Raw genomic sequence first — 22525 nt, forward strand, 5'->3', positions numbered from 1 at the left:
CCCCGGGGTGAGGGCCGCGCGGCGGGGGGAGCGCGTGCCCCGGCCCCCCGGCGGGGACGGCCGCGGTAGGGCGGCGTTGGCGCACGTGACGGCAACGTCCAGCCGAAATACACCCCCGCCCCCCCCCCCCCCGCAGAACTGCTGCTGGCGGCGAGAGTGGAAAGTGACCGGGGGGGGGGGGGGGGGGGGGGGCGAAGCCTCGGCCCAGGCGGGGACACCCGATCCTTGGGGGACAAAGGTGCCCTGGCCCCGCACCCCGTGCTGGGGACAAGAAGCTCCGGCACCGGCGGCTTTGCCTCCCCGGGGAGAGCAGGGGAGGCCCCCAGGCCTCGCCTCAGGCGCCCTTCCTTCCCTTGCTCCTACCGACCTAAGATCCCAACACAACATCAACAAGGTAATTTTTATTTAAAAAAAAAATTGGGGGGGGGACGGGGGACGACACGCAAAATACAACACAGCCACAGAAAGCGTAAACTGCACTTGTACTAGTGTTACCTATCGGAGCAAATACCGAAGGAAGGTTCACAGCCTTATTCTATAAAAACCGATGTTATTTCCCAATGAAGAAGGCACTTCACTTCCATTAAAGCAATTATGAAATCAAATATGGACTAGAAACCCAGAAGTGCCAAGTCCAACCTTGTCTCCATCCTCAAGTCCCAACAGTTATTTTCAGCAGTGGCCAGAAACCTCGATTTGCTCCTGTGAAGGCAAAGCACAAAAATCCCTCTGTTTTAAGATCTTAAAAGATCTTTAATAACTTGCATCCATCAACCCATCAATTGGCAGACCTTGATGAATAAACCTTCGCTGCTGCCACCAGCAGGTACCACGAAGTTCATGGTATCACAGCTCACCTGCCATCCAAGTGATTAACACACCCAGTAAGAATCTAAAAACTTAGTTTTCCTCTCTAAATGCCAACAAAAACCTCAGAGCACGACCAGAGCCTCAGTCACAGTCTCCCCACGGCTGCTGGAGGGTTTAACCCTGAAATCTTGAGAGTATGGATACACCAAGTAACACACTTGGTCTCTACATGCCAAGGTTTCATACATACAGGCCATATTTCTAATAAATCTTGTAGTCTGTAGCAAAAAGCAAAACCCAAAAGCATCTGACTTTTCTCCTGTCAGCCCCACACCCCCCAAACATGAAATCTGGATTTGAGCAGCAGGAGGCAACAAAGTGGGAGGAGGCACGGCAGGGTATTTAGAAAAGCTGAAGAGCTTCACCTGTAAGAATTGACATCCCTTCACAAAAGCCTGAAAATATATTCCCATTACAACAACAAACACAAATTAATGTAGAAATTTTTTTCCTTTGCTTCAAAATAGGTTGAGACCTGTTCAAACAGCAGAGTTCTCCATGTAACACTCCAATCTGCTATTTAAAAACCATTAAAAAAATAAACACATCTGAAAGTTCGGTCATTTGTTCCTTGATCAACATCCAAAGAGCAATTCTCAGGTCACCAAAAGTTTTTCAGGCGTTCTCTCGTTTCTGAAACGGGGGCTGCTTCCAACCATTCGACCCCACCAGCTTCTGCGCGCAGCTCAGAGCGCTCTCCAGTCGATGGGCTTCTTGCCGGATTTCTTGAGCAATTCATTTGTCTTTGAGAAATGCCGACAGCCGAAAAACCCTCTGTTGACAGAGAGGGGCGAGGGATGAACCGTCTGCAGGACGTGGTGGCGTTTCTGCAAAGCATTAGAGGAAACAGCTCGTTAGATTTGCATGTTTTTGGCTCCCAAGACAAGGCTGGCTGCCTCTGCCCAACCAAGCGGGTGTGCTCTCCTCCCTGCACCCCCTCAGCCACCAGCCTGAGGACCCAAGGAAGTGGCCACGAGGGCCAAGACTTTTATCCCACTGACCAGAGGAGGACAGACTACGTAAAGCAGCAGTAATACCCTGGCCATTTTTCAACTGCTGTAGTCTTAAATAGAAAGTTTACGCTTATTTATGAGCCTTTTCCTAGAAAAGACAGTTCTGTCCTCAGCTGGAGGCTTTTCTGACAACAGAAGGTTATATTTGCTCCACTTCTGTTGCTTAATTCTGGCAAAGGCTAAGCTGGACCAGAAGGGCAACTAAATTTGACAGCAGAGTTCAAGCAGGGAGAAAACCCCAATTCTGTAAGGGAAGTGCCCTCTAGTGTCCACCCAACTGCAGAAAAAAATTAGTGAGCAGGAAGAGATGAGAAGAAACGTGTACCCTGTCAATGGAGCTGCCTTTCTTCTGGGCGTAGGCTCCCCACAGCATGAAGACAACCCCATGCAAGTTCTTGTTGAGCCAGGACACCACCACGTCCGTGAACTGCTCCCAGCCTCGCTCCTTGTGGGAGGTGGCCTGGTGAGCTCGCACCGTGAGGACAGCGTTGAGTAGGAGCACTCCTAGCAAACACCACAGATACACAGAGGATGCAACAAAATAAAAAAAAAAAAAAATCAAGCCTTAACTGCTTTTTACTGCTTCCCCTGAGAAATGATAAATGAAATTTTCATTCTAAGGTAACCTGCTAAGCAACAGGCGTTCAGAATTGATTTCTCTTTTACAGATGGAGTATTTCCAACCATGGGTCTGTCTTCTAGATAGGCTTTTTTTATCACCTACAGCAGACACATTAATAGAGTATCTATTAATTCACCTTGCTTGGCCCAGCCAGTTAGATCACCGTGACCAGGATGAGTGAAGTCCTCAATATCCGTAGATAGTTCTTTGTAAATATTTTCTAAACTGCAAACAAAAAACATCAGAAGTTATTTTAATATGCATGTTTAAAGATAAAAGCAAACAGCACCACTTACTGCTCTTACATTAGACAAGAAGAGTATTGATTTTAATCTTATCATTTAAGATAATAAAGCCATTTGTAGAAGAGGGGCAGCAAGGACTCCCCGTTGTGTGTCTGGCTGGAAGCTTAATGAGAAGGTCTCAGCACAACTGAAAATGCAAATTTACATCCAGCACGCTCTTCAGAATGCCACCAAACTACATAGAACTACCCACACTTTGGCAGTGATGTTTCTCCTAGGCAACGCACAACTCCAACTTAAGTAGTCACAACATTTCATGGCAATCACCTGGCTCACAGCCGTGAGCAACACACAGAACTGCAACCAACCTGGAAACAAAAGGGATTTTGCAAATGGAGCGCCGTCATACCTGGGCGGGGGTGGAACAGGCTTCTGGACACTGAAACAGAGCCCATGAGCTTGATTAGGTCCGTGGTATGGATCTTGTCCCAAAATGACAACCTTCACCTGAAAGCAGACCTTTGTTAGCCCTGAATTAGAATCAGTATCATTCCCAAAAGAGGGGGAAAAAAGGCTTATAAGTGAGCTTTATCCTAAAACAAACACAGACAAAAAAAAAATCCCATCCCAGGAACCGAAGTTAAATCACTGACGTCTCGTTATAAACAAGTTCAGTGGGGACTGTGTTCTTTAATGCCAAGGACTAACATCACACAGTTTTGCTGCTAAGAGTATGAAGATATTTTGAGTGCAGAAGACCAACATTTTCAAAGAGCCACAATAAAACACCTTGTGAAGGTATTTTCCAAGTAAATTTCCTCACATTTTAGTTTTATGCCACGCTTGCTGCAATATTTTTGACACAGCTTATTAGCAATGGCATTAAACACTGTTTTTTTAATTATAGTCCATCACAGATGGATTAAAAAAAAAAAAACATGAAGAGATGTACGACATCCAAATATCAAGCACTAAAATTAAGTTGGTAACACTGGAAATAAGGTCAAAAGTCTAACTAAGTATTGAAGGGAAATTCCGCGGCCGGTGAAGGTGATAAAGCAATAAATCCGCGTTGCAGCATCGGAGGTGAAAGAGAAGCCAGCGTGTACGGCGCAGGGCGGCCGCGGAGCCCAGCCACCCATGGGTGCCCCCGCGGCTCTACTCACGTCCCTGATGTCGCACATCTGCGTCCAGGTGAAGACGCGGTCGGGGGGGGGATAGACCGTGTAGCGCTTCCTCTCCTCCGCCACAAACGCCATCAGCTGCGGGGGGAGAGGGGGCGGGCTCAGCGCGGCGGCAGCCCCGCCGCCCGCGGCCGGCCCGCCTCACTCACCTGCACGAAGTAGGGTTTGGAGAACTCCCCGGCCAGCTGCCGCCGCCAGCTCTCCCCGAAGCCCGGGGGCACGTTCCGCTCGGCCAGCCGCTGCAGCGCCGCCTCCTTGTTCTTGCGGATCCGGTCCAGCTGCTCCGGGCTCAGCGGCGAGGCCTCGCCCGCCTCATCTCCCGCCGCCTTCGCCTTCTTGGCGGCGCTCACCTGGGAGCAGCGAGCGAAGAGGCGGCTGCCGAGCGGGCGGAGGACGCCGCGGCCCAGCCGCAGGCCGAGCAGCGGGAGCCGAAGGACCGCCATGCCCCGGCCGCGCGCCGCCCTCCGCGGGAGGGGGCGGAGTCCCACGCGGGTATTTCGCGGCAAAACAACGGCGGAGCCCGCCCCTATTGGCCGCCTCGCCGAGCGGATCCCGCCCACAAGCGGGAACGAAAACTCCCGCTCCCCATTGGTCAACGGGAAAGACCACACTCCTCCCTATTGGCTTGCCGCAGCTAGAGGCGATCCGCTCAGCCTAGCAACCGTGACGCGGCGGCAGGACCAAGCGCCCATTGGGCAGAGGCGGAGCGGGGCCTCGATTGGCAAGTCAGTCAGGCGTGCCAGGAGCGCGGGTTTTTTTGGAAGTGGCCGCGCGGCGCGTGGTTCCCCCCGCGCACCCCAACGGCCAACAGCACCGCGAGAAACCACCCCCACGCACCCCCACACCCAGCCACCCACGCGCGCGTACGCACGCGCCCACCCCCACACAGAGCCGCCCCCCGACCGCCCCCCGCTCACTACCTCAGCGTCCCTGCCCGGCTCCGGGGAGCGGCCGCGCTTCTTCGCCGGCGCAGGGCTGAAGAAGGAGTGCAGCGTCTTCTGCCCGATCATGGCGGCGGAGGCGGCAGCGGTGAGGGGCGGCAGCAGCGGTACTGCGCGAGCCGGGGGGGGGGGGGGGGTGAAGGAGGCGGGACGGGAATTTGGCGCCAAGAGCGCGCGCGTGCGCGGCGGGGGGGGGGGGCGGTGCCCGCTGGAGGGAGCGAGTGCACGGCCCGCCCGGGCGCATGCGCGCCCGCCTCGTTCTGCCCCGCCCTCCGCGGTCGCCGGGGTTTCCCGCCGCCGCCGCGCTGCCTTAGGGAGGCGCTACCGGTACCGCCCGCTGTCAGACCGGCGCCCTCGCAGCCCCCCGCCGATGGACAGATACGTGGTTAAACGTCCCCGCGGGCAGGCAGGAGGCGGCGGGAAAAGGCCCCGGCCGGAGGCGCCCGCCGCGGGGCAGCCTCCTCGGCAGGAGATCCGCGCGGAGGGCCTGAGCTGTGACTACCGGCTCCTCTTCGGCAAGGCCGAGGCTGACGACATTTTCCAGCGGCTGGAGGAGGAGGTGGAGTACTTCGAAGGTAACGGCCGGCGGGGGCCGCGGCTTCCAACTGCGGGTGTCGCGCACGGCCCCGGGCCGGTGAAGTGTTGCCCGGCCGGGGCCGAGCTGCCGGATGGGGGGTCTGCGGGGCCTGGCCTTGCCGAGACGGGCCCTGAGGAGTGAAGTGCAAGCAGAGGCCTGATCCCGCAGGGTTGGTTTTGCTTGGCCTGAGGTGTGTGCCGAGCAGCCTCATTCCTGTTCTAACGTCTCCAAAGAACCGGGGTAGTCCGGGAAGTGAGACGGGAGTTTGTCGGTAGCTGTGGTATATGAGATACCCCCGTTCACGTTAATTCAACGACAGAATGTGATGGGGGTGCTAGTCCCCTTCACCCCATTTGAGGGGGATAGTAAGGCAGCATCAAACTGGAGCATTAAGGACTTTGTTGGGGCAGAAACACCTGAACATGGATGAGCTTTTGGGCTGTCATAAGCATCCTCGTTTCTGTTGTGCCGCTGGAGATTCACAGAAGCTCCAAAATCAAGGAGAATGTTGAAATGTGCAGAGGTAATCCAGAGTTGGTTTTGGTCCTTCTCATTTCTTGTTTAAACAGGTGAAATGACAAAATTGCACGTGTTTGGCAAATGGCATGACATTCCAAGGAAGCAGGTGACCTATGGAGACCCTGAGTTAACATACACTTACTCGGGTGTCACCTTCTCTCCTAAGCCGTGGATCCCAATTCTCAACCGTATCAGGGACCGCATCGCTTTGGACACAGGACATACTTTTAATTTTGTTCTTATTAACAGGTATGTCTGATTTCCAATTGCATGAAGCAACTTGTTCAAATGAAAAATTGCTTGTGCAACGCTGTTGACTCGTTATTGACAAGTTGTTTGCCATTCATTTGATTGGATTGGTAGAAGAACTAACGAATCTGTTCTGTGTACAGATATAAAGATGGTGGGGACCACATAGGTGAACATCGAGATGATGAGCGAGAACTGGTTCCACGCAGTCCTATTGCGTCGGTGTCCTTCGGAGCTTGCAGAGACTTTGTGTTCAGGCACTGCGATTCCAGAGGGAAAAATGCAACGCGCCACATTAAGCCCATCAAACTGCAGCTAGCCCATGGTAGCCTGCTGCTGATGAAGTACCCCACCAATGTGTATTGGTACCACAGCCTGCCCATCCGCAAGAGAGTATTCGCCCCAAGAATCAACCTCACGTTTCGGAAAGTGATGGCTGTAGCCAAGAATTGAAATACTCAGCAATCAAGCACCTGTTTTTTTGACTCTGAAAACAGAAGCTTTCTCCCCCAACATAACTGTTAACTTCTCGTTCAAATACTGTCTTTGATGACCCAAGGTACTGGACGAGCAAATTAAACCAGGAGAAGAGATAGCATACTTGCTGACTTGCTAATAAAGACTGCAACTACTGATCTTAAACGCCAAGAACACTTTGTCTCCGTGAAATGTTGCTGTAGTTCTGCTGATACATATTTTTAATGAGTAATAGCCTTGTTTTGCTCAGGAGGAAGTTTCTTCTCAAGTGATCTTAATCTTGCCAGTTTTCCAAAAATATCAAAATACTCTATATCCTTGAGATAGCAGTGAAATACTTTATAAATACCATAAACAACAAGATGTAATCATTTAGAGTGAGCCTGGAAGCTGATACTGTTCAACAGGTGACACTTTCTTGTATGCTCTGTCAATGAGCTATGGTTTGCTTGTTTGTGTGGGTTTTTTTTTTTAATAAAATACAAACAAATGAGACTGACAAGAAAAAGGAGAGCGCTAAGATACGAATACAGTGAGTGCAGCATGGCTGGCTGCATGTTTTACAGTCACTGAGTTTTGTCTGCTTGTATTCCTCCACTGCTCTACTTCCTCTGCTGACATGGGGGGCTGGGTTCTTCCGGTCAGTAGCGTGGTGGGGCAGGAGGAAGCACGAGGGGCTACCACACAGGGAGAGGGCCTCTTCTTCCTTAGGTGCTTTGTCTGTACAGAAACCAGGGAGCATAAGATGGCCTTTTGGGGAAAGACTGGGTTGTGTCTTTTATATGGACAATGCAGCGAGAAAGGTTATCACTTCTGAGAGTGTCTGTTTTTCTAAATAATTATCCCTAGGGATTCCATTCTGACTACCTGAAAGCCATCACCTTCGATGCTCACAGTGAATCCTGCTGAAATGAGGAAAGACCATCAAAAGTCGCCAGCAGCTCTTGCAGAATAAAGCAGTGGTAAGTACTGAGACTGTGAACTGATCCCCACGTAACCGGGTCACAAGCATCTGAGTGACAGGCTCTATCCTTCAACGGTAGGTCTGTTAGGGCTGTGGGATTAATGTCTGGCTAAACAATTTGGAGTTGGTACTTCCCACCCTCTGCCACTACCAGAAAATGTTGTAGAGCATGAAGAGCTCCTGCATGAATGCTTCTTATCCAGAGAATGTGAAGTGCTGCTTCTATTGCAATATATCATATGCGGTTTGGCTTATAGCTTGGTCTTTGTTTCAGGACATTATCAAATGTGAACAGCTACTTTTTTAAATAAGTTTGTTCTTTTATTGCTACTGTACAGTTACAAAAATAACCTGAAGTGAAAATGCAACTTCAAACAGCAGTGCAGTGGTTTGACTATAGGATCATACATTTTTAAATAATGCACAAAGTAAGACAAGAGTAATCCAAACAGAGAGATGTCATCTCGGAGGTCTTATCTGATGTTTTTTAACCTTTTATATTTTATTAACACCTTCTCCACCAGGAAAGCTTCTGAGTAACAAGTAATAGCGTTTGATGAGCCTCATGTGCCTGCATGGAGCCCAGTGACTTCAAAAGGTGAGGGTTGGGTGGCAAACATCTGCAGAGGTCTTTGATGCTTGTAGTAGGCTGGGAGTATCCAGCACAGCTCAGGACCAGGACCAAGGTGCTGACACTTTGCTTCCTTCCTCACACTGAGGGCTAAGCCAAGACTGCCTACTCCTTCCTAACAGTGAAACCTAGAACAAATGCTGACTACTCAGCCCTCATCTTTATAGCCCTGGAGGAAGCTTTCAGAGTAAATCTGCAGCTGAGTGAAACTGCGCGGCTTATCAGTGTTGTACAGCGACGGTGCTTTCATTCTCATCAAACTGGCCCCTGTTGGAAAGCAGCTTTATGCAAAAGGAAATGAAAAATGTATTGAACATGCAAGCTTGCGCTAATATGTGGCTTTATGTCCCTGTTACAGATGAGTTTAAGACGTAGTCCATTGTGCGCGTATGTTCTGATCCACCTCCAGCCTTACCGCTTTCTAAACAAAGTGACCCGTTCAGATGAACTTCACAAAAATGCAGTTAAAAACTCTAAACAGACCCTGTTGAGAATAGGTATTGCAGAATATACACTGCTGGCAGTGGAAATGTTTTGAAGTTCTGAGGCACAAATAGTGGACCTGCTGGAGCTAGATGCTTTGCACGCTGTTCGTCCTTAGGTGACACCCAGCACTGCTTTACAGAGCTCCCTCTGCACACCCATGCTGCCCCGGAGGGCTTTCTTCTCATACCTTCTGCAAGTCTGTTAGGTCTTAGTTCAATGGCCAGGGCATTTTTGGCATTTTGCATCCTTCTAGGTTTTTTTTCTTCTTGTTTTTCTGTAACTTAAAATAGAAAGGTTAAAACCATGCTACTGCTAGCCGAGCACAGATGGGGAGACTTCTCAGGAACTAGTATGTCAGTGGATTTATAAAGACTATTTTATGTACTATGAGCATTACTTGGAGCAGGAATTGTGATCTGTACTCTGGAATGATAAGTTGTGTAAATACCACTTATTTTAGCTGGTTTTGAGCCTCCCATTAAGGATCTCTGAATGCCTCTGAGCTTTGGGCAGCAATGGGAATATATGAAGTACAAAGTTGTCCTAAAAAACTATTAAGACAGTTGTTACCATTTGAAAACTTAATTGCTGTTCTACACTGAAAAAGCTTGTCTGATGAATTAGTCTTCTTTTCCTCCAAGCTTACAAGGATAGAAAAGAGCTAAAAATAGCCTACATACTTTATTCCTGGTAACTTAAAAGCAGTCAAAAGGTAATTTTTGCTGCTTCTCCCTCCACGCTTTATTTGGGATGTATTTTTTTTGACAGGTCAAACAATCCAGAGCAGCAAAGTACACCTTACTTCTATTTATATGGCAATCTGTGTATGTAATGCAGTGACGCCAGTCTTTTCAGACTGCTGTACTACTTCACAAGTGCCCACCAGTCCTAATTCAATAGTGTATACCCTAACTTAACAAGGATGCCTGGGTTGCTGCACATCTCAGCTCACAGTCGCAACTGGTACAAGCTTTAAAGCTCAACCGCAAGCCAGACAGCACATATCTGACTAGTTGATGAGAAATGGCAGTTTTCAGCATTAAAATAGGAAGGGCAAGTCTAGAACACCAATTACAGCAGCCTTGAAATCACAGCATTAAAAGTTGTAGTCAATGCTACATGCAACCATATTCAACAGTTTCATAGTGACAAAGCAAATTACAACACTGATTGCTAGCAAACACTTCTGTCTCTTGATTTCAGCTATATTCCAAAGATACAGAGCAATAAATCAGGGTCTCGTCTCTCAATAGATAAAAAATTGATTTTTTTTCTCCTGGAAAAAGGAAACTGCAGTTTGAATCAGCATAACTTCTATGATGTACGAAGAACTAAAATATTGGGAAAATTATGTGAACAGAGAAGTCGTTTTTTGGATTGTGTATGTTATGTAGAGATGCCTTGCTTTAGTGATTAACTAGGAGATCAAGAGAAATCTGATTCCATTAGTAGTTAAGCCTATCATCTTGAGGCATGTATCAGAATGCAAGGGACATGCAGTGGACTCAGACAACAGTAACGAGCTATTCAAATAAACACAAGGCACTTTGTTTCTGAAATCATTGCCTTTGATAACAGTAGCTTCCCATCAACTGCTCCTGGTGCTCCCCTGTTCAGCAACGTCTGCAGCAAAATGTATAGGATTTAAGCATCTCCCTTTGAAAATTTACGTACGTGTCAGAATATGGAATACAGTCTTGGGAATTCTGTTTGAAATGTCTGTTTCAGAGCTGTGATGTTGACAAAATTACTACCTAACAGAATAAATGCTTCTCTAATACAGATATATTTTGGACTGCACAACATTAGCAGACCAACTTTGGGCAGCGCAATTTTGGTACAAAACACAACTCCCAGCAGGAGCCAGCCATTGCCATAGAGGGAGGGGAAAGTTAAAGGGCCTGTGGTGGGTTATTTGCATAACAGACAGGAGGTGCAACGTAGATCTCATTAGAGGGTTTTTGTCCTCCTTCTTCTCTCTCCATCACTCTTCAGCCCTCAACTCCAGGCTTTGGTGCTGTACCCTCGAATGAACACGCTCATAAAAAAGCAAGTAAGCGCTAGAAGAAAGGACTTCCTGCAAACTAGCTTTGCGAACCGTGTCGTCTGAAATCCATAGCCACTGACTGCTGACAGAGAGTGGGTTCTTAGGAGAAGGTGGAGAGCGGCGGTAGGTCACAAAGTGTCCAGAATGCATGTCTCCATGATGAACTACAACTGCCATCAGACGGTAAAGGTACACAGGGGAACTGAGGGACAAATGAGAAAAAGGAGAGGGTCAGCGGCTCTTGCGGATCACACACATACCAGAAGCAGCCCCACTTGCTTTATCTTCAGTTGTCTTCTTTTTAGAGCAAACGTGGCTCCATGAGAGACACACTGCCTTGTGATTACTTTTCAGTATACCAAGCCTTCACTGCAGTGCTGCCTTATTCTACTATCGAGAAAACCAAACCATTTAATTTAAAAGTTTATGCTAGAGGGCTACCACATGTTATACAGCATAACTGATTGAATTTTGCAACGGCGTTTTCCATCAAATCTACAAATGTGCCAGTATTTAGTTCTTAAAGCACTGTTATTGGACAGAAAAGATATTCCAGAAGGATGTGCTTTTAACTGGAAAGAGGTAAAATTGCGGCAGGTAATCCACAGGTAACAATGGACACACTTTCAAGGACGTGCTCTAGAATTGTCTTCATGACAAACATTTGGCACAAAATGCTGCCAGGCTTCTCACTTCACACAGTGATGGTAGGAAGTGTCTTCTCCATGGGGAAAATATGCAATGGCAGATACAAGAAGTGGTATAGAACTAACTATACATTGGTCACCAGCATGAAAATAAGTGAATGTTCTCAAAAGGACAAAAAAACAGATTATCAGGAGAAGTAGCAAGGCTGATTTACTAAGTAGAATAATGGCAGCTGCAACTTAAATCAAACTTGTTAAATATAATGTTTGAAAAAAATCTGTAAGAGATTCATGGATTTCTTGCAACAGTTTTAAAATCAGAATAAGAGGAAAAATGAAAGGAAGGGGTAGAAGGAAACAGCAAGAATAAGATGATGGCTATTCAGAAGGATGATTTACTGCACCATGAACCAGAGAAAGAAGATTCTGAGTTTTGCTTGTAACATGCTCTACTCCTTTTTCTAGGAGAGAAATGGAGCCAAAGACAACCACTAAAAAGTGGCAAAGAGAAAAGCAAAAAATCTCTGCCCAGAAGCTAGGATAGATGTTAAATTCTGTCATTATGCAGCCTCATAATAAAGAAAGAATAAAGGAAGACAGAATTTGAAGGGACAAAAATTACAAGATAGAGTACAAATCTCTAACTTACCTGCATTCAGGGAATGCAGCAAGTGGAAAAGTTCCCGAGGACATTAAAAATGAAGGGGAGCAGGCACCATTCATAAAGAGTGGTTTAGTACCAGATGGCTGTTCTGCATCTGCAAGAGAGAGTAGACATTCAGTAATTGAACTTAAATGCTACTATTAGTATTGCTAATAACAGTGCTTCTGTCTGCAGTACCTTGCATCACAGAATATGAAGGTATTTTACTTACGGGATTGTGATATGTAATGAATTAGAGTAAGAGGTGCAGAGGAGATAATACCCAAAGACAGTGGTGATTGCTTTTACATTACACATGTATGAAAATGACCATGTTTCCAAAATCCTAACTAAATAGAATACTGAGCTGCCTAAATGACAGACCTGCTACAGCTAGATTTTCTAATTGTTTTTTAAGTCGCCATTCCCAGCATTCTTTCTATGCTTGTTCTGAAGCCTTAGAAGAGATGACTAGCACGATAATCCCTAGGACTTCCCGAGTTCAACATTTCTTCCTCCTCTGGACATAAACCAGGTGAGTTCTATGCTATCTGGGATTTTTTTTGTTTGTTTCTAAGTTTTTCCTAGTATTTAGTAGGATCAAATTAAATTATCAAAACTGAACTGTAAACTTGGAACAGGGTATCCTAATGCTTGCTGAGAAAGGGATTTCTGCCTGTCCTCTTTGCACAGATCCAAATAAAGATACTACTTTTATGTTCATTCTGCAGATTAGAATGTTTTATCACTGAAATGTAGAAATACCTGATAGATCTTATTCTCAAAATAAGTACCTGAAGGTTTTACTGCTATCCCAACCCTTGTTCCAGGTGTTGTCTCTTCCGACTTTTTCTGATTCAGCTCGTTCTGGCTTGATTTATGAACAGGAATGCGATATTTGTAGATGTCCATGATCAGGAACTCATTGAACTGTATGTGCTCGTGACGTTTCAGAGGAGTGCCTTGGTTTGACCAGCTCAGTCTTTGCAGATGGATGCACAAACACTGAGGAAGCTTCAGCAATATTCCAAAAGGAGAGTCAAAACAGATGTTAAACTGAGAGAAACAGCTGTTCAAGTTAAAAGCATACTAACCGAACTGGTAAGTCCAGTGGATAAGGAAATACCTCACTGAACTGTTCCCTTATGTGCTACTGTAAGATTATTTGCGATAGGACATGACACCAACTCACACTCTCTTGAGATTTCTGCTAGTTCCACTACTGCTCACTCACTAGGCAGTAGGATAGCTAATGTTAAGCGTTTTCTCCAAATGCAAGAAAAATCAATAAAATACATGTGTGTCCCTACAATCTCATCTAGCTTGTTGACCTTTGAGGTTGAAATAAGGACTGGAAGTTGCTGGAGCAAGTTGTAAGGCATTTGCTACTCAGTAAGTAAAGTTTTTGCACAGTGGGAGTACCAGGGAAAAAAAGGTTAAGTGGTTATAAATATCTGACATTCAAAGTCATGCCAGGGTTGACCTCTATCAATAAGTGCATATTATTATTTTATTAATGGCACCTGAGGCTCTTAATTACAGACCAGTGCCCTATTGTCCTCTGCATTATATGATTACAGAGCAAAATATAGTAAAGCCTTCTCCTGTGAATTACACCTGATGGTCAGCACCATATTCACTTGTTTAAACTGCATTTAGAACATTTTAATTTCTTTGACATTTGCAATTGCTATAGATGCTACAAACATTGTATATATGAATCACTTCACTTACCAAGGAAATCAAGAATTAATGCAAGACATAGGAACTGCCACTGAGCCAAACTCACGTTTAAGTGTTTTGCTGAATAGTAGTAGAATACTCACATTCTTTAAGCTATAGAGTTTGATGTTTTGCTGAATTGAGGCCTCAATGCCTAAATATTTGACAAATTAGTTTACTTTAAAAAAGTAAAACATTAAAGTAGTCTAATAGCAAGAAGCAAGCATCAAGCAAAGAGATCAAAGAAATAATTTACTGTATAATAGCATTTAGAATAGATTTGGAGGGTTAGCTTGCCTCACCTTTCCTAACTTTAATTGCTTAACAAATGTTGTTCTCTGGTTTTCTACGCTCTGTCCATTCAGAGTCCCTTCTGCCTGAATCTGAAATCAAAGGGAAAAAAATAAAGCCATCTGATTACTTGCTCTATCAGATTACACAAAACAGTGCAGGTCTGCACGCTGCAGACAAAAGCAATTTTCTATCTAGAACCATGCTCAGTACATTAATTACATCTACAGCTTTCTAGGAACTTTCTTAAGAAGTGTTGGACTGTCCTAATGGATCAGAATTCTTAACGAAAATCAAGCAGAAATGAGCATTTACAGAACAAGCCCAGTCTCCAGGTTTACGTGTAGGCATATGCCATTTCTGTTGGTTTTCAGACAAGCCACTTTGGCTTTATGCTATCGTTAAACTACGGGGAACTGCAAAATACTGTTTAAAATAACAGAACACAAAAATTATCCCAAATATTATCTAAATAATACCTGGTAATTAGAGAATAAAATATCTGTAAATTTTGTACTATCAGTAATAAATAAAGCTTCAAAATATTAAGAACTCTATTTTAAATATAAGAAATCACAGGCAGGCTAGAGGCTTTCCTGAAGTCACAAAGAAAGGAGTAAAAAACTGAAGCCATAATTCTGTCAGCAGGCTTAAAACTGAGCTAGAAGGTTATATAAATTAAAATGACATACTTTAGTGCAGTTGTCACACACAACATCCTTTACAGATTCAGAGGAGATGAAATGATGGAGGCAGTGGTCCAGCGTCGTAGGACGACCCTTAGTACAGAAAACCAAAATTATCTGCAGTAATTTTAGGGTGCGTACCACTTAAGGTATGAAAGGATTTTTCATAACCTCTTCCATAGAAGCTACAGAATTGCAGACTTATTTCTTGAGAAAACTGACTAAATGGCTTTGAGTGTAAAACACTGATAATGTAACTATGGGGATTCTTCCTCAGCCTGGATTAAACATGGAAAACATTGCAGCCTGTAGATAAGAACAATAGCTGTGACTCCCTGTGTGACTCCTTTAGTGGGGTTTTAAACTACAGATTCCTGGCCCTGTTACTATTTTTCCTCTAAAGTTCCAGGACTTCATGGGTCACTTTATGCACTCTGACCCTCTACATAGGAGAAACAAAGCATTTAGTTGAATTTAGGCATCCCTTCCTATCCTTCCTTGTAGACTGTACTACATACTGCCAAGTATGAAGGGCATAATCTTCAATGACGGTATAAAATAAAACACAAATAGCAGATGTGTCCAAATTCCAGTCCTAGCTGTCCAGGAGTGTATCCTGTAGGTACAAGTCAGAGTTTCCATGAGTACAAGTAGTTGCTACTTGGATGGAAAGACAAATCGCTAGCAGACATTAAGTAACAAACCATTACAGTTCAAAAACATCCTGCACATTTTGCCCCCAAAATCTACAGTGTTTTGTCATTCAAAGTTTTTCAGAGAGCCAAAAAGAAACAATTTCCATTTGAAATCACTTGATCAAAAGCCTGTATTGGGTAACTTGTGTACTATCACCACAGAGACCAGAGCACCCAAAGGTCACCTTGCAAGACTGCCAGAAACAGCCCTAGGGATATGATCTGGTCCGTTCAAATTACGCAGAAAGGACCAAATACCCCACTGGGAGAAACAAAAAACTCTATTGGTGTCAACAAAGTCATGCTTGTTTTGCTATCTGGTAATTTGTGCCAACACATTAGTGATGAGGAACTGTATTAGCACAACGGGATCATTTATAAATAGGCAAGAAAATAAACTAGCTACTCATTTACACGTAGGCTGTAGCATCTTAAAAAGGCACTAGTAACGACAAGGCAATAGGCAGACTGGCTGGATCATGCATCGGTGAGGGATACGTACCCACACAGCTGCTGGAATACTCAGCGAGAGACTGTCAAAGGTATCGTACCTCACAGGAGACTGCAAGAAAATATTTCACATATCCAGTGAGCTAAAATTTATGGCAGTCCAAAAAAACCCACAACAACTTGACACAAGATGAACATATGCCCTCTGCTGTTCACAATTACTTGGTGGAATAGGGTCAAAACCACCCGCTTTCCCAAGCACAGTGCTAGGGAACACTAGGTACACAAGGTGCTACTCAGCCTGTTTCTGATGAAGCTGCCCCTGCTCACTTAAATTTGTCTGCAAGGTTTTGAAAAGCAGAAGTACTGAACGTACTCTTACAGTTTGATCTACAAATGAGATTTACTTTCTGTATTTTTTCTTTATCCAGGTTATCTTCATCTCCTTACTCTGGATAACTGGACTGCAACTTAATTTGGCTTTGCATGTGCAATCTCAATACCACATGCTGAATGAATAGCTAGTCCTAAAATGCTACCCATGTGAGTGAATTTTCAGTATATGATAGCTGTGGTACTGAATACTAAATGTAGTGAGACAGTTGTTCTTCTGTCTGATAAGACAGCTACTATCCCCACAAAATGGTTCATGCTTAATTTTCTTCAGTATATTTAGTGATACATTCTTGTTCATCACCAACACCATAAGTACCTGAAAAAGCAACAGTCTCGGCTGTCAGCCCAGCAAACCTTTGGTGCTTAAACCAACTATATCAGAAACAAGGGATGATGGTTTCAGAATGTGCTCTGTCAGACATCCTTTTTCACATATACATGTTACCAGACACGCATTCTTATACCTGGTGTTCACAGTGTTTGCAAACCATGTTGCTGGTCAGCCTTCCGTGAAAAGGATGCTGAGATTTCCAGTGATTTGACACAGAGGGGAGAGACCCTGAAACACAAAGCTGAAATTGTCCTTTTATTTTCAATACATCTGTGTTCATCACTACAATTCCACATTCTTGGACCACAGTAACAAAAGTAACTGCTCTAAAACATGTTCTGTCCCACTGACAAATAATTCACTTTTTTTTTTTTAACAGCTGAAGAGATATATTTCAGTCCAATACAGACAAAGATCAATTAATATTATCCCCTTAATAAACAAAGTGACTACAGTATGAATATTCATATTTCAGAATAGAGAAAAGCATACCTCTTGTTCTGCAGCATATTTGCTTTTGGGTTATTTCTGGCTGCTACAAAGGAAGATAAAAGATTTCATTAGCCCTACCTTAGAAATCATTAAGTATTAAATATGTTCTTATTTCATCCCTAATATGCTTTTCTGACAGTAGCACAATTGTGGGAGTTTTAGTGTCTCTTTATACTTGAGGAAGGCCAAAAAACCTGGTAGGCAACAAATTTATAATTGACAAAAAGAACACTTCTAATAAAATGAATAATTAATCCGCAGAATTCTCTGCCTCAGAGTACTGAAATAAAAGCTTAACAGATTTTGTAAACCTTTTATTTATATTTTAGACAAAAGGAGATAGAAACCTTCTGCCTGCACTAAGTTTATCACTAAACTGGAGGATAAGATAAATTTTACCTCCAAATGGACTATTCCATAAATGTCCATTTTGCAGTTTTCAAACCTCTTTCGTGCATCAGCTCTTACAGATAAGAGTAACTTCTTAGATGGACTACTGTACTGTGCCAGTATTTCAATCCCTAAATTCTGTGGATTTAGGAATGCAAAAGCCCTCACGAAAGCGGGATCACTGTAAATTCAAATACATTTGCTTATGAAAAACATTTTTCATTCTTCAGATTGCCTGACCTATTGATTCATTTCTAGCAGAGTACTAAGGAACAGCTTTGTAAATGTAATGAAAATATCCAGTTTCTAAACAGACGCTTTGTACTTGACACACTTAGGAATCTAAGCAGACTATGGAAACTTCTCCTGATAATGAAGTAACATTGGTAAAGAAGTCACCTCCAGTGAATGCACATCGAACAAATGTGTCACACGTGGCTGCCGATCCCGTTCGTCTTCTAATGACGAGGTAAGGACATGAAATAGTTCATGAGCATCCTATTAAATAGAGGCATAAGACTTAGAGGAAGCAAAAAAACATCAAAACATACACCAAGAGTACTGATACACATACAACTACATCATTGCAGTAGGAAATTAAAGCAAAAATTACTGCTTTGAGCTCACCTTATGTATTAATAGCAGTAATTTGTGCATCTGCTGCAGTTTTGCCAAAAAGCTTTTTCTATAAAGCTGAACTTTGTAACAGCACACATTATTAAAAATATAAACTCAAAAGATATTAAAATACTTGGAGGAAAAAAGAAAAATGAATGCACAAATGCCTGCTTTCCTTGATTTCAATAAAAGCATAATTGAAATCTCTGCTGCTGGCTTTGGCTCTGAAATATAAAAGACAGAACCGTGTTTTACGAGTGAGATAATTGGTTGAGTTCATCAGCCAGGTGCACTTATTTAGGGGCTGAAAATACAGAAAACAAGAATTAGAAATCTTGCATGTTACATGTAACTAAATTTGGAAATGTTAGAGAAGTAGAGTCCATCCCTCCAAGCAGAGTGGCACACTAGCATAGACCCATTATCCACAGCGAAGTTAGGGCCGTTATCTGTTCTATTTTAATATTACTGGCTCCATTGTACCAAATCTGAAGGTAATTAAGTACAGGGTTTTGAAGCAGCCAGGGTTTCCATGACGAATATCTAAGCAAACTGAAAACACCATTCTTTAATCACATGGTTGTTTTCCTTCACTCTTTAAAGCAAACTTTGCTACGGCAAAGATTCACATTTGCCACTTGGGGCTGTTACTACCATAGCTTCAATTTTCCGTTATTCCGTATCTATGCATCGAGGTATATATCAGGCAGTCTAACTCAAATTCTGCAATCACCTGCTCTTCAAATGATGAGATCTGCCACCTGTACATCCTTAAAACTTCTAACAGGCAGCTTGCATCCAGGACATCGTCTTCTGTTACCTCTTGACAGGATAAAGCTAGAGATGTTGCATTTAAAAATGTTAGAAGGAGCCACAAAGAACAGTTGGAACACAAATCAGTTTATTTTAGACTTTATGTTAGTTAACTGTCATGTAATCGATTACAGCAAAGTTATTCTTGATTAAGGCAGGTAGACAATGACAATCAAAGTAGTGTGTATTAATTACTGTTCTCATCTAACTCAGCTAACTGACTGCACTTTCTCCTCATCTAATCCATATGCAAATTTAAAGGTTTCTCAGCGAGCTGATACAGAGAGAATAAATGTAAACACAGTCCTAACGGGCAAATTTTTCCTAGTGGGTTGGCTAAAAATGGGTACTTCACATCTCACAGAAACCCCAATATTAATGTCTCATCGTCCTTACATCAGTTAAATGTACATGCTTAACTGGCACAACTTTAGTTTGAACAGCATCCTGAGACATGAAAACTTCCAATGGATTTCCTTTAAAACAAAGCCCTGTGAGGAAAGCCAGGGAGAGCCAACAAATTGCTTAAACATTTTGAGTGCTTAAAGAGGATATAACTGATGTACAAATTTAGCACACGGGCAGTGGGTTACCAAAATTGGCTTAGAGGCTTTAATATTTGTATCCAACATCATACAAAGTATTTCATTTAGCAGTCCATATTTTTGGTAAAATAGTAAGCTTGGAAAAAAACCTGCTTCCATTATTTTATAATGCATTAATTTTCTTTTATATAGAATTCTGAGTGTCCATCTAATTGTGATAACATTTTTCCTATTTCTTCAATTGTTCTGAGTACATATTCATACTGTTTTAACCATTAATACTCTGTGAACTGCAAATACATCAAAGCCTGTGGAAATGAGTGCCATACTACATTTTCGGCACCACTGTTGCCCTCTACCTCGATTTGCTTAACCTGCTGGCAAATGGCTTCTTCGGAGCAATGTGCGTGACACTGGGTTGGGCGCCCACTGCTTCTTGATTTGCCAGGAGAGTCAAACAAAACCCGAAACTGTTCAGCTGTTGGCCAGGAAACAAACAGCTTTGGGGACACACGCAACTGGGCCTTGCATTGTTCAGGCTCGGTACAGTAATACCTTTTGGATCTCTACCCCTCTGTGAAAGTTGGTTGAACTTGGCCAATGAAGTTCAAAGTTAGTAGAGGGAAATTAAAAAGAGAATACGAGACCACATGAGCTTCCTTTATTTAGCAAAGGAGGCTAGAAACGATAACATTTATGCTCAATATTTTCTTCCTGGTTTATCACAACATGAAAACATTAAAGTACCTCTTAGGAGATGCAGCAAAGTGACTGACAAGTATTGATTCTCAGTGGACTGGTTCTGGTCTGTCTTGTATTGTGCTGTAAATTCCTCCAGCCACTTGATGAAAGATGGACAGGAAGATAAGCCTTGCAGCAAAGAGTTCATGAAACACGTGTTTCCTAAGTTAAGAAGGCCAGGTACAAGCCCTATGAATAGAAGTATAAGTATGTCACACCATAAAGTCTAGGAAAACCTTACTATTTTTCAATAGCAAGTGTTACGTTAGGTATTAAAATGACATTAAAATTCAGTTATTTCAGTTTATTTGGTATTTGCACTCCATAAAAACTGGAAGACACAGTACGACAGCATGCTGTAAAGTGTTTATATACATGATGGTCTCTGAGACTTACACTACTGTAAAACTTTTTTACGTTTTCTCTGAAAAATACTCTCTTTTTTTTTTCCTCCAGGTAGGAATAGATTTCTATCAAAAACACCAAGGTTCAGGATTATCTGCAAATTACCGTACAAACGGTAAAATTTTTGGTTCCAGTACACAACAGAGGAGCCCGTGGGGTCAACTGCCGCACCGTTGCGCACTCCAGCTTGGCTTGGTGAAGCTTTCTCTTTTGCTCAGATTAGCACACTGTTATGAAAAATCCTGGGTTGCTAAGGATTAATAAGAGGTATTTCTGTATGACTCCACTTCACCAGAGACTTTTGCTTCTCTTGTACTAGCCGTCAATAAGAACACATTTGTTTCGCATTCCAAAATGCAAAATAAAATCAAGCGTGTTATCTGCAGCGGCTCAGTAACCAGCTTATCACAAGACACAAAGTTATGTCTAACGAGTCACAATTTTAGAAAAATGCCAATCGATACAATTAATACATGACGTAAGGTACAAAACTCCTTTGTTGAATACTCCTTTTTTTTTTTTATTTTTTAACATTTGTTCCATTTCCAAACAGGGCAGTGACCAAGGTTTCACCTTTAGCAGGAGAGAACAATTTACAGAAGCTGTCAATAAAAACCAGAAACCGGGGCGTTTCTGACACCCGGAGCGCTCCCAGTCGAAGCCGGAGCGCAGAGGGATTAACTGGATTAACGCTCTTTTAACGGCTCTTTCCCGTGCTCCCCGGGCCGGGGCCGGTTGCCAGCGCTTGGGCCCTCCCTACCTTTCCTGCGCCGCTTCCTCTCGCTGATGGGCCCCCACAGCACGTACATCCCCGCCGCCAGAGCGGCGGCGACCCCCCCGATAACGCCCCAGTTCTTCATCGCTTTGTGCCTGAAACGGGGGAAAAACAAAAAAAAAGAAAAAACAAAAAACCCAAACAACCGGGGAGTCGCTACCTCCGCCTGCAGAGGTACACCGCCGGGCCGCCCCCGCCGTGGCCCCCGCCGGCACCGGCGCCCGGTCCGCACCCCCCGCCCGGTCCGTCCCCGCTGACCTGGCCGCCGCGCACGCCCGCAACAACCTCCGCACCGCCCCGTCCGCCGCCGCCGCGCCGCCGGGCAGCATCTCCCCGCCGGAACCAGGGCTCTGCGGGCAGGCGGTGCGGCGGACCGAGCGGCGGAGCGCCGGAAGTGGCGCGGGGTGCCCGGTTAGCGTGCGGACCGCCCCTAGCAACGGCGGGCGGCTGGTCGCTAAGGCCACGGGGCGGGGCGGGGGGAGGTGGCACCGTCAACTGGGCAAGGCCGGGGGAAGGTGGGTGTAAGGAGCATCGATCCCCGCGCTGCCTGGCAGCCCCCCGGCCTTCCTGAGTGGACGCCGGCTTTGCCGGGGAGGGAGGGGCGGGTAGCTCAAAGCTGTGGGGAGGAGGTGGGACACTTCAAACCCACAAACTCAAGTTGTGCCAGGGGAGGTTTAGGTTGGGAATTAAGACAAATGTCTTCACCGGAAGGGTTGTCAAGCGCTGCAGCAGGCTGCCCGGGGAAGCGGTTGAGTCACCAGCCCTGGAGGGGTTTAACAGACTGTAGATGTAGCGCTGAGGGCCATGGTTTAGTGGTGGACTGGGCAGTGTTGAGTTTGCAGTAGGACTCAGTGACCTTAAAGATCTTTTCCAACCTAAATGATTCTGTGAGTCTATGAAACCGTCCAAACCCCACGGACAGAGAAGAGCTCTCGCTGCCCGCATAGCCCGTGCCAGCCCTGAGGCTCCTCCGTACTGCCTTGACACCCCTCACCCTCTGCACCTGGTATTTGAGGGCCCCACTCTGTTTGCTCTCCACCTAGTGCTGTTGGGTTTTCTT

General features: G+C 44.7%; 3 protein-coding genes across 4 annotated transcripts; 1 reads left to right on the forward strand and 2 right to left on the reverse strand.

The window, feature by feature from the left end:
- Nucleotides 1-1556: 1556 nt before the first annotated feature.
- UNG (uracil DNA glycosylase) lies at nt 1557-4944 on the reverse strand (the record flags this gene model as incomplete). 2 transcript variants are annotated; one of them, XM_082007855.1, is made up of 7 exons in its annotated part: nt 1557-1697; nt 2209-2387; nt 2642-2730; nt 3160-3257; nt 3917-4012; nt 4084-4284; nt 4855-4944. In XM_082007855.1, the coding sequence occupies 7 exons, from the start codon at nt 4942-4944 to the stop codon at nt 1557-1559; spliced, it is 894 nt and encodes a 297-aa protein (XP_081863981.1). The 2 variants fall into 2 exon arrangements, with proteins under 2 accessions (XP_081863981.1, XP_081863980.1); XM_082007854.1 differs by having other exon boundaries at nt 4852-4944.
- A 301-nt stretch (nt 4945-5245) lies between these two features.
- Nucleotides 5246-6673, forward strand: ALKBH2 (alkB homolog 2, alpha-ketoglutarate dependent dioxygenase; the record flags this gene model as incomplete). Its single annotated transcript, XM_082007719.1, has 3 exons — nt 5246-5450; nt 6022-6220; nt 6364-6673. 3 exons carry the CDS (start codon nt 5246-5248, stop codon nt 6671-6673), a joined length of 714 nt encoding a protein of 237 aa, XP_081863845.1.
- Nucleotides 6674-10762: 4089 nt separating this feature from the next.
- USP30 (ubiquitin specific peptidase 30) lies at nt 10763-21872 on the reverse strand (the record flags this gene model as incomplete). The annotated part of the gene is made up of 12 exons (XM_082007516.1): nt 21451-21872; nt 20292-20474; nt 18920-19023; nt 17968-18066; nt 17179-17221; nt 16820-16914; nt 16012-16071; nt 14821-14907; nt 14140-14220; nt 12910-13129; nt 12122-12230; nt 10763-11027 (listed from the first exon to the last, which is right to left on the reverse strand). The coding sequence occupies exons 1-12, from the start codon at nt 21548-21550 to the stop codon at nt 10763-10765; spliced, it is 1446 nt and encodes a 481-aa protein (XP_081863642.1). The 5' UTR covers nt 21551-21872.
- Between the last annotated feature and the right edge of the window lie 653 nt (nt 21873-22525).

Source organism: Phaethon aethereus (assembly GCF_964289735.1).
Source record: "Phaethon aethereus genome assembly, chromosome: 17".
Lineage (NCBI taxonomy): Eukaryota > Metazoa > Chordata > Aves > Phaethontiformes > Phaethontidae > Phaethon > Phaethon aethereus.